The 14,429-nt window shown below is 43.6% G+C and overlaps 1 protein-coding gene across 5 annotated transcripts in view; it reads right to left on the bottom strand.

Moving 5' to 3' along the window:
• Positions 1 to 1,070: 1,070 nt before the first annotated feature.
• The window catches only part of ICA1 (islet cell autoantigen 1), a 133,894-nt gene continuing 120,535 nt past the window's right edge, over positions 1,071 to 14,429 (bottom strand). For all 5 annotated transcript variants that reach the window (XM_074984687.1, XM_074984689.1, XM_074984690.1 and 2 more), the window contains exons 13-15: positions 9,288 to 9,560; positions 4,808 to 4,900; positions 1,071 to 1,978 (exon numbers count right to left, since the gene is read on the bottom strand). In XM_074984687.1, coding sequence (XP_074840788.1) covers positions 1,857 to 1,978; positions 4,808 to 4,900; positions 9,288 to 9,560 — 488 coding nt within the window. In that variant the 3' untranslated portion in view covers positions 1,071 to 1,856. The remainder of the gene's footprint in view (positions 1,979 to 4,807; positions 4,901 to 9,287; positions 9,561 to 14,429) is intronic.

Raw genomic sequence — 14,429 nt, 5'->3', positions numbered from 1 at the left:
TTCATAATGGCTGAAAGCACAGCCAAAAAACAAGATCTGTAGCTGTAAGAGCTTGAAGACTGCATCTGGATCAGAAACACATTTCAGCTGCATCTGTTTAACAGAAGAGCTGTAAAGCCAAAAAGCCTCTGATACAGGACTCTGGAACCCCCAAAATGAGATTTTCCCTTGGGGATGTAGCTTCCTGACTCTGCCAGATGGGCAAGAGGTACTGCCAACAAGCATAAATCCAGCAGAGAGCAGATTCAAACCTCATTGTGGTCTATCAAACCCACTGGAGTACTGAAACCCAGCCATGAGGAAATGTTGAAAAGAGGGGTGTTGCCCTGAGCCTGGGAGTCTCAGCTGTGAGCCCTTTCCATAGTCAGGAACCTGAGCCTTGCTGGGAGTGATGGCAGTGAAGAGCTGAGTGAATGAGTAGTTGGAGATGGGTATTCTGCTTAAGTGTGCGTACACATGACTGGTGTGATTTGTTTTTAGCCGTACCTAGATGCTGCTGGCATTTGTGACTCTAGTCCCTCCCTTGGCTATTTAAGGGCAACACCACCTCAAGCTCCTTCAGTTCCTTCTCACTATGGCCGTGTCTACACGTGCCCCAAACTTCGAAATGGCCACGCAAATGGCCATTTCGAAGTTTACTAATGAAGCGCTGAAATGCATATTCAGCGCTTCATTAGCATGCGGGGGGCAGCGGCGCTTCGTAGTTGACGCGCCTTGCCGCCACGTGTTTCGTCCAGACGGGGCTCCTTTTCAAAAGGACCCCGCCTACTTCGAAGTCCCCTTATTCCCATCAGCTCATGGGAATAAGGGGACTTCGAAGTAGGCGGGGTCCTTTCGAAAAGGAGCCCTGTCTGGATGCGCCGCACGGCGGCAATCCGCGGCAATTTCGAAGCGCCGCTGCCGCCTGCATGCTAATGAAGTGCTGAATATGCATTTCAGCGCTTCATTAGTAAACTTCGAAATGGCCATTTGCGTGGCCATTTCGAAGTTTGGGGCACATGTAGACACGGCCATTGAGTTCAACAATGACACTGACATTCCAGCTGAAAGAAAGAGGTCATTAGTAGGGCTTTTTCTTTGTTGTCAAAACCATTTTATTAAAGGAACGTTAGTGTCACAACACACTCAAGAAACACATGCTTATCAAAATCAGTTTGATGAAAACTACTCAAACAGAAAACTGGAATGCTTTCAAGGCATGTGTAACCAGCAGTGGCACCAAACTTCTGCTTTGCATGTACAAATTCTGTTGGTGCAATGAAAACTCAGGAAGGATGCACTCTGGGCAGTATTTTTGGTCTTATGTAGTGCAGTTTGTCAAGTTATTTAAATCAGAGAAAGCATGAATACAGAAGCTTGACATAACCAAATATAATCCTTCAATAATTTAGCCCCAGCATTGATTTTTCACTATGGAAACTAACAAAACAGATTGAATTTACATTTCAGCATAGTAGTGGTGTATACAATCATTAGTTGACTCATGCAGCCTCTCTAATTACATGATCTTTTGATTTAACACAAGAAACATTATAAAAAATAGGTTTATAATTTATATTTCACTCTAGCATTAGCCTCACATAAGGACAGTGTTTCAGCAGGTATCCTAATATGGCTAGAATTCTGCCCTAAAATTTAACTTCACTTGGTAAATCCACATAGAAAATAAATGTGAACTCTTTATACAAAAGAGGAGCAAATAATTGTACCTATATAAAAGGGGTTTAAATCCCTTAAGTTTTATTAGAATGGCACATACTTTATAGTTTTACAAAAGCACACATTGTGTTGTCATCTTCTAAATCCATAGATACTGTTAATGAAGGGAGGCATGTGAGTTTCCATAGGCCGCACACTCATGCATTGAGTAATTCATGTTCTTTATCTGTTTTCCCAACAGCATCAGGATTGGATAATGGGTCGAGGTCAGCAAAAAGATTGAACCAAGCAGTCAAGTCTTTAGCATTCTTTGCAGGTTCTGGAACAGTGAAATACACGACATCAGAATTCTTGTCTTAAATGTAGTTGATATAATGGCAAAGGGCAAAAAAAATGCTTTGAGTGTTTTTGAACAGCTGATGAAAATATATCTCCTTTTAAAAATAGTGTAATGAATTACATTAGGTCATATTACTTGCAGCAAAATTTAATATCCACGATTTCTGTAGAAAAGATGTAGTACATCAGTCTATGGATATTTATATGCCCCCAGGTTAAATATCTGCACACTTCCCAGTTATTTGAATATACAAATAATTCCCTCCAAACACCATTTCTCTGCTTCCCAGCCTGTAGGAGAAATTGCTCAATTGACAGGTGTTCTGTTTGTTTGCGACTGTGAAGGACAGAAAGGGAAGAGGAATAAATTAATTTTAAGTGTAGCTTTGGCATTGGGGCCAACCACTTTCACCTGTGAAAGCTCTGTCTCCCGCACATGAACCTCTCTGACTGGTGGAATGCAGTGGTCATGAAAAGTCAGCGCTTTAGAGTAGATACTTCAAGAAGCCAGGGCCAATGCCTGGTAGGGCTTTGACTAGCAAAACAGGACACTGAACTGTACTCTTTATTCACCACAAGGAACAGAGTGATGAGTTCAAAGCAACCTGCTATGCCAAGGAACTGTTGCATTCTGCAAGTGCAGTAGCTATTCTTCACACCTAGCTAGAATGAGTTCATATAAATATGAATTATTTCTCATAGTCCTCTCTGTGTCTAATAGGCTGGGGCTCATTCTCAGGCAGGGGCTAGTGGTCTGGGTAACCACTGAAGGGCCTGCAGGATCCTACTGTGATGAACAGTTGCTCATAGCATCTGAATTCAGTTTGAAAAGAGGGGCCTCAGTCATTTCCACTCATCCCTGAAGCAGCTTGTAGGTCAGACAGGAGTACATGGGCGCAAGTTCCAGACAGAGAAAACAAATTGATCCTGGATATATTTCCCTTCCCTGTGAACAGGTGAAACACATCCATCAGAGCAACAAGTATCGGCTGAGGCCCATGCTCTGGGCCTTAACGATCCAAAACACTGGCAGGCCGGGCTGAAGTGCTAGCCTCTCAAATAGCTTAGGCTACATCTACACTGCAACAGAAAGGTGAAGATCGATGCAACTCCAGCTACGTGAATAATGTACTAGAGTCGACGTACCTTAGGTTGAGTTGCTGCGGGCTCGGGGAGGGAGATGTCAGCAGGAGAAACTCTCTTGTTGACTTCCCTGAGTCCTCTCACCCAGGGGAGAGTAACAGGGTTAACAGGAGAGCGAGTGACCCACAATCCATTGGGTGGGTCTTAACTAAACCTGCTATACTGATCTCAGAGCATTGATCCAGCCTGGAGCACAGATGCACAGTTGGTTAGAGAAAATGGAGGCAAGACTACAGGGCAGCTGTTGGTAATGTCTAAACACCAAATCTCATCAGTGCTAGTTGTACTGTTGCATTTATTGGGGCTCTTCACTCAACAGAGCTGCCAAAGGCTCTGATAGCAGGTGTTGTTCTCTCTCACCATCTAGAAGGGCAGTAAATGTTTTCATTTGCCTCCCTCCCCCAGGGCAAGTAAAAAACAAAACAAAGACACAGCCAATCAGAACAGCGAAAAAAATACCCTTCTGGCCTGAGTGCAGTACAGCAACCATGTGAGACAGCAGGACGAAACACCCTGCTCAACCGCCCCAGTAGCCTTCCAGACAGTTATCTCTGGTTACTGTCAGTGAATCCATGAGTACCTAGTCTGTGAATGGGCTGACGTCCTGAAAGGAGAAGAGCACTGCACGTCCAGGCTTATCATCAGCATGCTGGTTTTGGTGATTTGTGCGGCCATTCTATCTAGATACAGGTGAGCTTTTATGGGAAACAAAATACCTCCTCTCAGTGGAGGGTGCTGTGTTCTGGGGTTGAGCAACTTATGGATGCGAAAAGCTCTGTCTCCATTGGAGACTTCACTGTCTGTACAGCTGAGAAGTAGAACTTCTGTCACCATTACAGGTACTGAAGTAGGCTTTAGACGAATTCAGTGAAGTTTACTGTAACTTGCCCTTTTCTGATGCAGCCACCACAACTGTGACTTCCTCACCCACTTTAGGACCACATCTAAAACAGATGTCAAAACCCAATCGGCCCTAATCACATAACCATGCAAAGAAACTTCACACATTTCAACAAGGAAACAAAAATGCACACAATGAGCTAGGTCACTCGCTGGTCTTTCCTGTATCAGATCTGAGGAAGCTCACACATTTGTCTGTGGCGCACACAGGAGAGGCTAGAGACATGGAATGAACACTGTACACGTACTTGCCCCAATCTTTCAGCACACGCCCACCAAAGTCAACGAGAAGTTAGTCCTGTAACAGATAGAGGATTGCACTCCCTGCTTTCAGGTGTCTGTTGTGAGAGGTGAATCATATTACAAACAGATTGCTGCTAACCTGGTGCACATCACCGAAATAATGCTGTGATCAGCATGTTCAGTGAAGGACTCTGTTCTACCTTAACAGAAGCCTGTATTTCAATCAGAATGCCCTCCCCAAACTTCAGAAGAAATGAAGCCCAGTTCAGACTGAGTGTATGCAGACACATTGCTACGACTCAGATTTTAGAGTAGAAACCTCCGTGATTCACCTGATATTACCACAGAACTTAAAGGATTGCTTCTTACATTTCATCAGGTTTAGTGCCAGCATATATAACTACAGCTGAAGTAATCAGCATGCACATACAATTCCTAAAGGCAAATGTATCCTGCAAGTAATCTTAGAGTAACTGAAAACAATTTAATTTAAAAATCCCCAAAATAACAACAAACTTATCACCTTTTATAGGCATCTTGTTGGTGTTCACATTCAGGTTGTTTGATTTCTGGGCCAGCTGTGGTATAGATGGGTTGACACTGTTAGCTGCCCAGCCTAAAATTCAACAACATAGGTACATTAGTGTCAATCAACTGTAATTACTTAACAAACTCATATAATCTTGGGTACTTTACAGCAGAATCCTGTATCAGTTGATGGATTTACATGCCAGCCTTACCCTCTACTGGTTATGGTTCCTACTGCCCATATTCTCCCTCATTCCCATACAACATAGCAGTTAACATCTGCAAAGGAGCAATGCCCACAGAACAATGCATCTGCTGGCCAACCACACATTCCCACAGGTGGAGACAATCATACTTTCCACAGGCACAGCCAAACTTCTAGACTGCCTAGAAGAGCACACCTCCCGCCTCCTTCTTAAGATCACCACCTTCTAGGCACTTTAAAAAAAAGTCACAGTCCACTCCTGTTCACTGAAGCTCCAGTGCAAATGATTCAGTTGGGCAGGAGGATGAGTGGGAGGGTTTTTAACATTTGAATTGTGGTAAATCTGACTACAGTTTAGCTAAACTCTAGCCATCTGTACTCTTCTCTTCAGGTGCTGTTGTGGTCCAGTTCCAGAAATCAACATTTTGTTCATTGCCCAAAGCTAATTATCTAAAGAACACTTAGCTTGAAGTATCAGAGGGGCAGCCGTGTTAGTCTGGATCTGTAGCAGCAACGAAGGGTCCTGTGGCACCTTATAGACTAACAGAAAAGTTTAGAGCATGAGCTTTCGTGAGTTAACTCTGAACATCTGAAGAAGTGAGTTAACTCACGAAAGCTCACGCTCTAAACTTTTCTGTTAGCTTGAAGCTATTTTATAATTATTTAGAAACATTCCAGGCCCTTATGAAGCACCTTGAAATAGCAAACCCTGAACTTTCTGTTTTAGGTTCCCTTTAAAAAAGATTTTACACAGGTGGTTTTTCTCTTCCTTGGTTTATAAAATTATTTTCAGCCAGGGAGAAACTAACTACATGAGTGGAAGTGGAGGCAGTGTGTAGAGCTAGGAACTGAGAGAAAGACATGGCTGTTGTTTCTGGGGAGCCCTCAAGGTAAGTGCCACCCAGAGTCCTCACTCCCTTCTGGGCCCCCACCCGGGGGCCCCCACCCTGAGTCCCCCACCCCACACTGAACTCCTGCTGTTGCTGGGGCTGGTGGTCAGCCTGCTCCCAAGTTGCTCCCAGCCCAGCTCCACCAGCGGCTGCAAAAGTCATGGAGGCCATAGAATCCATGACTTCCGTGACCTTCATGACAAACTCACAGCCTTCATTATAAGGTCCATGCTACCACAAGTCTAATCATGATGGGTGGTGCTATGTCTATATATACAAGTAGCCAGATCCTCTTCCCAGTAAGTCAATCATACTGTCTTCTTTCATGTGGACTCGCTTGTTGATTGTGGCATCTAATTCTTAAGTGCTATCTATCATTCTGTCTTGGGGCAGACCATAGATGGCAGCTGACAAGTGCCTGATGGAGGGGGAACAATTTGGGTGCTGGAAGAACCCCTTTTTGTTCCCCTTGTAGGTTCACAGAAGGTGCAGTCCTGCAGGCTTGATAGGCAGCTGGGGTGCATCAGGAGTCATCCAGCAACAGGCTGTAATCAAAGCACCTATGGCCAGTTAAGGCCTCCAGGCTTCCTATAAAAGGCTTCCCGAGGCAGCAGGAGAGGAGGGGAGTAGCGCCCAGAGAGGGGGCTGGAGGAGAAGAGTGGAACACAACACAACACAACACAACACAACACAACAGAGCAGCGCAGCGCAGCGCAGCGCAGCGCAGCGCACGGCCAGGTACCCCAGCCACATGGCACAGGGGGAGGAAAAGACGCCAGAGGGTAGTGGTGGGTGAAGAGGCCCAGGGAAAGGGCACTGCCGTGGAGCAGGGGCTTAAAGCCCCAGCAGCTCCCTCCTTCCCTAGGACTCCTGGACTGGAGTCCAGGGCAGTGGGTGGGATTGGACTCCCCCCACCACTTTCCCTGGAGGGCTGACCAACTGGGGCAGAGCCAGAGCAGCTCGAGGCTGCTGGAAAAGGACCTGCTCCACCCCAAATTCAGACTGGCCTGTGATGAACATGGCTTGGTAAAGGGAGACCCTGGCCTTTGGGAAGTCCCAGGGCAATGAAATGGGCCTTTGTGAGTCTCTGAGGCACACAAGGAGCTGCCCGGAAGCAAAAAACCCTTACAGGGTGGTCAAGGGCTCCATCACAATCTACATAAATTGCTAGCATTCCAAACAGCCTCATTAGTTCTCATCTCTCTTCTTTCCATGTGTTCCCATATCCCTCTCCTCTCTGTCTCTCACAGCTTCATTCCACTTGCATCCTCTGCCATCCCTCTACTTACTTCCTTATCTTTTGCCATCTGCCAGCTGCTGAGTCCTGGTGTTACTGGCACCTGGGAGTGGGGCCAAGGGGTTCTCAGTGCGGGAAGGGGCTCAGGGTGGAGCAGAGAGTTGGGGTGCAGAAGTGTAAAGGTTCTGACTCACGGTGGAGGCTCTGGGTTGGGGCTAGGGATGAGAGGTTTGGGGTGACAGAGCAGGGCTCCAGGTTTGGGGAGGGGCTGTAGGATGAGGGTTGAAGTGCAGGAGGGGGTACTGGCTCCAAGATGAGTATGCAGGCTGCAGAGTTAGGCTGGGGGTAAGGGGTTTGGGGTACAGAAAGGGGCTGAGGGCTGGACAGGACTCAAGACAGGCCATGGGGTTGGGGTTTGGGCTTACATGGGCGGTTCCTCCTGGGACCGGTGAGGTGGAGCCCTGTGGAGGCTCAGCGCTGGGGCTAGCGGGGGGTGGGGGGAGCCCCTTCAGCCAAATGCAGCAGCTTAGTGAATTATACTTCTTAAATCTTACCTTCCTGTCTAATGGCCGATAGAAATGTAGGAATTTGCTGACACTCTAGGTAGGTTTAAACTCCCCCAGCAGGATATAATGTAAGATAAAAGCCAGGGAGCTGGGGCACTGCCTAAATAAACAAACTGGAACAGGAACTGAGTAACGGTTTCTAGTGTTTTCTGGAGCTTATTGGATCATCCTGCCTCCTCCCACCCTCCCCACTGGCATGATGGGGTTTCATCAGTATGTGTTGGTTAATACCAGAAATCAGAAGCTCTCTTTATATGCCAATAGTTAGCAATGGATAGGCTGAGCTGGTCAAGCAAATGGGCCAAATTCTAATTTCACAGAAACTAATGGGAATTTCTCCTGGAAATTTTTTTCCTGCTGACTTCCATGAGACTAGTGTTTGGCTCAAAGAATTAAGTGATGGAAGATCCGCAGTGATGAATGTGGTAGACCACAAATCGGAACATGTTGTAGAATCGTATTTAACTCTGATGTAGTTTTTCTCTTATGTCCTTGCACTAAGATTTAGGGAGCAGTAGACTTTGCTCTTGCTTGACTAGAGCAGACGGTTTAACAACTAATTTTTTTTTAAAAGACCTCAATATGAACTGTGCTGATTTTTGTGATAAAACCCTATCTGAAAGGGGCTGCTTTAAGAAATTACCAATATATCTTTATGAAGTAGTCCCATGTACTGTATTTCCATTACCTCCATAGAAAACGTCTGAGAGAGGAATTTTGCCTTTGAAAAAGCAAGTTGCAATTTATAAATTCTGAAGCATTTCTTGGCCCGGAACCTATTCCGGTTTGCCTGAGAGTGGCTGCATGACATGACTGGGCACAAAGATTACCAGTGAGACAGTAAGGAAGTCAAGCAGCTTAGTTCCCACTTTTCTTTTTATTAAACTTTTCATCATTGCAAAAGTACCACAATTCAATTTAGAAACGGAACAGCAAGCTGCATATTTTTCTCCAGCTGACTAATATGACTACCCAGATAATGTTAATAAAAGCCCTTTAATTACTATGGGTAGGTAAGTTGGACCAAAAATAAAGCAAGAGGAAAGCTAATGTTCCTTTCAAACAGGCAGCAGAACTAGACAGCTACACTGGCAGTGGAATTTAAAAACCTACTGAGAGCTACTGTATATTAACCAAAAACTTTTAAAAATAAACCTGGCTTGCTTTCTCCTTTAGAAATAATAATAATTATTTGTACTACAGTACCACTAAGAGATTCCATATGTGATCAGGTCCCATTGTGTCAGATGCCATGTGTACATATAGTAAGAGGCCATTTGAGATCCTCAGCGCATTTCTACACTGTACCAGTGGCTGGTCCACATTAGCTTTTAGGGCTCGGGCTGAAGAACAATAACACTGCAGTTGTCACCATTCATTCCAAGATCCCAGTTTTACAGCCCCACAGCCCAACCTGCAGTCAGCTGACATAGGCCAGCCGGGGCACTGCAGCACAGTGTAGACACAGAAGTTTACACTCTTGATAGACAAGATGGACAAACATCAGGAACTGAAGTACAAAGAGACTGAAGTCCTAACCCTGGAAAAACTTACACAAGTGCAAGACACACACTCACCGTGGAAAGAGGACTGCAAATCGCTCAAGTTTTGGTCTAAGAGCTGAGAGGGAAGAAAGCCTGATGGTGCTGTCACTGACGATGAAGCACACTCCATGTCTGCCACCGAAGAGGAAGTGGAGAGGTCAGTGAGTGGGTCTTCTCCAAACACTGCTGTCCACTCCTTGCTGAACTCTCCCTCATCCAACGAGGAAGCATTGAGGATTTCATTCAGCAACACCATATTATCCTTATCACCAGGCTCAGGCAAGTTTCCGAGTTGGTCTTTTGAAGCTGATTTTGAACAACATGTGAGGAACAAGACACATTAATAGAAATGAATTAACTTGTAAGGAAACTAATGCAGAACAAAGTGGAATAGAGAAAACCAAGTCTGTTTTATATCCTGAATCATGCTCAGATCGTGAACTCAGTGTGAATTTCTGTTGTTTCCCATTTCCTGCCACAACTTCGGTGAGCACATTGGGTTGCAGTTTATGCAGCAAGCTAGTTTCATAGGTTCTCCAAACCAATTTCCTCAACTGAGCCCTTTTTTCCATTTAAACTGTAGTACAACTTCATAATTACTGATTACGCAACAAATCAAAGCACTATGCAAGTCCAAGGTTTTAATAAACTCTAAAAGGCTGCTTTTCTGCTGCAATCTGGGTCGCTGTTCTACATGTACTCTACAAAGACTTGTTTGACCCTAAATTAATTCAGATTGCTGCACCCCACGAACAGAAGACTGCCTGTGTGAGATTCAAATATATAGCAAATATTTGTTCAGTTGGAATTTCTGACCCACTGATGAATGACTGACTGGATCAGTCCAGGGTCTCTATTCGCAAAAACTGCTTACTAGCTTCAGTATTATTCTAACAATTCTCCCTCGGAAGTCAATGTTAAAACTCCCATTAATTTCAACGGGAGCAGTTAGACCACATTAAGTACATTTGAAAGTTTCACAGTATATCTTCTTAATCTGTTTCCCATTTTATACCATGAGACCTGTGGTTAAAGAAGTGAACATATTATCACTGACAAGGGTAGTGATTTTAAAAATTGTACTCCCACCCCCCACAAACTATACACTGTGCACGCAATTCCTAATCATCACTGTTAAACATCTAGCTTTCCTGTAGTGAAAGAAATATCATCACTGGATTTAATCAACATGTGCTACTTATATCTTCACCCAGAAACATTTAGAACTACAGACACATCAAGGGACTATGCTGATAATGAAAACAGTGGTTTCCATCTTCCACGTAGCATTGGTTACAAGTCTGATACCATTGTAATACTGAAACTGAACAGTTTACCCCAATTATGTGAAAGCACAAGAGGCAGGTTCATTTTGCAAAGCTTCAATGGAGCTTTGCAATTCAAAGTTATCTTACCTTGTTCTCCACTTCTGTATACACATAACTGTAGAGATTACAGGGTTTTTTTTTACTGTTCTTCACATAAGAAAGCATAAAAATGGATAACAGTGTCTCTTGAGGCAAAATGATCACTACATTTTATTTAACTCAGAATGTAACTTCAGCATGTTCTTTCTTTTAATGACCATAATGTTTACAAAGGCCACTCTACATCAACTTCATAGACTTCATGAAAGCCTTCAACAGAGTGGACAGGAAGTCCAGCTGGACTATCATGCAACATGAGAATCCCAAGCGAACTGATTACCACCATCAAGAAACTGTATGAAGAATACTCCTGCCAAGTCATCCATGATGGAAAATTGTCAGAAAAATTCCAAGTCACAACAGGTGCCTTCTTTCTCTATTACTCTTCCTGATTGTCCTAGACTGGGTCACAAAAACAACATATGCCAACTAAGGAATGGGATTCCAATGGACCCAAACTAGGAAACTTGCCTATCTAGTTTGCAAATGACTTAGCCCTGCTTGCAGACAAACTAGAGTATATGCGAGAGAAGACAGATGCCCTACAGGAAACAGCTGAGTGAGTGGGCCTCAAGATGAGCCAGGAGAAGACCAAATTGATGTGCATTAATAATAGGCAGGAATGCTAAATTACAACAGAAGGAAAAGCCGTGCAAGATGTAGACCAGTTTGTATACCTGGGGAGTGTTATCAGTAAGAATGGAGACACAGAAGAGGACATCAATACGAGAATACGGAAAGCACAACAAGCTTGCCATATTATGACCAGTAGGGTGGACAGGAGCTGTTTCAACAAGAACCAAACTACATATTTTCACTTCCAATGTGAAGTCAGGGCTGCTGTATGGCTCAGACCTGGCACATTGTCCAGACCAACATTAGGAAAATCCAGACATATCTAAATAAATTCCTTAGACATATTCTCCAGCTAACGTGGTACAATAGAATGCCAAATGTAATCTTGGGGACCAAAACAAACCAGAAGCCAATGGAGGTTCAGATCAAGAAGAGCCAATAGCGATGGGCAGGCCATATCCTGCATAAGGACTCCAAGGAATATATCACAAGACACAGGTTAGAATGGAATCCAAAGGGAAATAGAAAAGGGGAAGTCCCAAACAAACAACTGGCAATGAAGGTTCCTAGACAAAGTAAAAAAAGCTTAATGTGGGATCAAATCAAGACTATAGCCAAGGATTGCAAATGATGGGGAATGACTGTGGAGGCCCTGTGCTCCACGAGGAGCCCAAAGGATTAATCACCATCAATGTTTACAAAGAAAGGATTAGATAGAGGCAGAGGAGAGTAAAGGGACAGACTTGAATTTGAAATAGGAATATGAGCCAATATCACATAGAAAAATACAAACTACACATGAGGAATGAGTAAACCAGCTCACATATCACAAGAAACAGAATCCAAAACAAAATCCAAACATTTAAGCATCTTTTTAAATTACATTTTTATATGGCCCTGCATTTCCTAGGTAGGATCAAAAATAGACAGAGCACAAAAAAGCCTAATCCCCTTGTATTGCTATTAGAAATTAACAGTGTGTCCCAAGAAAACCTCTTCTCACCTCTTTCTCTCATCTCAGAGGAAGGGCTAAGAACATTAATATGTTTGATTTTTTTCAAAGTTCACCCAACAGTACCTATCCACATATAAGAGTGCACTCCATACTATATTAGCAACAGTACTCCATTCTTTCTAAGGCATATATCACTCTGATATCTACGCATTCCCATAATGTCCTAGCACTTCAGCAAGAAGTTGTTTTACTTTCATAAATTTTCAAGACCAGCTGGAAAAGATACAGTGATAACTCATATAAAGAGGGTTGTTACTAGTGACAAATTACTACACCTCACCACAAATTAAATTATCAGAACAGGAAAAAGGTTTGCAATGATACAGCTCAGGCAAAAACTCTGGCTAGCTATGCAGTTTTCCTACGTGTCATACCACACTAGGCCAGATTTTAGTGAAGAAATCATATATGCAGATTTAAATCTGAAAACTCAACTTCTTTTGACTATTTTAGCATGGGAAATATTAGCTCATAAACTATGGACTTTCTTACATCATCCACCCCTTCTCCTAACCCCACCCCTGATATCTTCATACTTGTTTAAGTTTTTGTTTTTCTCTTTTGTTTTCTGCCCACCATTTCCTTTCTGCTATGCATTTCCCCACTATATCCTTGCCTTGCCTGCATGCAATGCCGTTAGCCCTGGAAATGTTTACAGAACACATTTTAAAAACTTCTGCCATCACATTCCATTTTTCTGTGTTTGAATTCACTTAGCATGTATGTGTCCCAAAGAACCAAGCTTCACTCTGACAGGGAATTTAGGCGACAAAAGACGACAATGGTTTGAAAGCACTGCAACGTGAGGCACTCAACACCACAGAATAGGAATTGGGCCTGTGTATACACACAAAAATTGTGCCGCTTTGAACTACAGGTTGTACCTCTCTGGTCTGGCACCCTCATGACCTCAGTGGGCCCTGGACGAAGGATTTCACCAGACCAGGGGAGGCAAATGCCCCTTGGTCCCAGGCCACCCTGCGCAGTGGGCTCACCAGCCCTGGGTGTGGCAGCCGGGGAATGCTGGCTCCTCGGCCCTGGCTCTGAGCAGGGCAACCGGGGGACACCAGCTCCCTGGTCCTGGTTCCACGCACTCTGCCAGGCTCCACTCGGGACTGTCAGGGGACCCCAGCTTCCTGCCTCCATGCTAAGCCTTGTACAGGTCTTTCAAAAATTGTTAAATTGGTTCAAAACCTGCACAGAGACCAAGCCTTACCTGTGACTTCAGGAGGAAAGTTCATCACAAAGATGGTGGAAGGTTTAGAAAATGAAAAGAGAGAAAAAGGCCACTACAAGGCACAACGGCACAATATTAAGTCACAAAACAACAACTCACCATGTCTAACAGTAACAGAGAGGCAGCCGTGTTAGTCTGTGTCCTTGAGAACAATAAGAAGTCCTGTGGCACCTTATAGACTAACAGATATTTTGGAGCATCAGCTTTCGTGGGCAAAGACCCACAAGGGAGACGGTCTGATGAAACGGGTCTTTGCCCACGAAAGCTGATGCTCCAAAATATCTGTCAGTCTATGAGGTACCACAGGACTTCTTGTTCTCATGTCTAACAGTGGAAGTTTGGAGAGGTTGGGGCTTTCTATTAACACATGTGACTATGGAAGCATCACTATTTTTGCATCTCCATAGCCCTGCATAGGACTTTTCTTCATCATTTCAAGAACAGAGCTGTGCAAATATCTACTTTTGTCAGGTTTTCTAGCAATTCTAAAAATTACTATTGGATTGCTCTGACAATGAACTTTATAAAATTTTCTGTAAATCCAAGAAAAAAAATTGGTTCCAAAATGATACTTTCATCAACTTGAAATAAATTGTTTCATTCTGATGTTGTGTCTTCAAATTTCAAAAGCATAAAACAGAGCTTTCAGAATGAAAAGTCATTTTAAATCAAAAAGTCTATTTAAAAAATGTCAAAACAACTCTTTAAAAAAAAACACAAGTGGGCAAATTTAAAACAAAACCGATTTTGGTCTAACCAAATCTGCAATTTTTGGCAAAAACGATATTTTGGTTGAAAAAACTTTTTTCCCCTCTCAGGGTTCCCTTGTCTTCGCTGAAGTGAGGAGCTCTTTATCCACTCCTTCCCAGTTGTAATTCTATAATTTAGAGTCTTCTCCTCAGATAGCCCAAAATATATTC

This window comes from Carettochelys insculpta, chromosome 2 (genome assembly GCF_033958435.1).
Source record: "Carettochelys insculpta isolate YL-2023 chromosome 2, ASM3395843v1, whole genome shotgun sequence".
NCBI classification, from domain to species: Eukaryota; Metazoa; Chordata; order Testudines; family Carettochelyidae; genus Carettochelys; species Carettochelys insculpta.
Note: the sequence above shows the minus strand (reverse complement) of the source record. Positions and strands in the feature narration are given on the sequence as shown.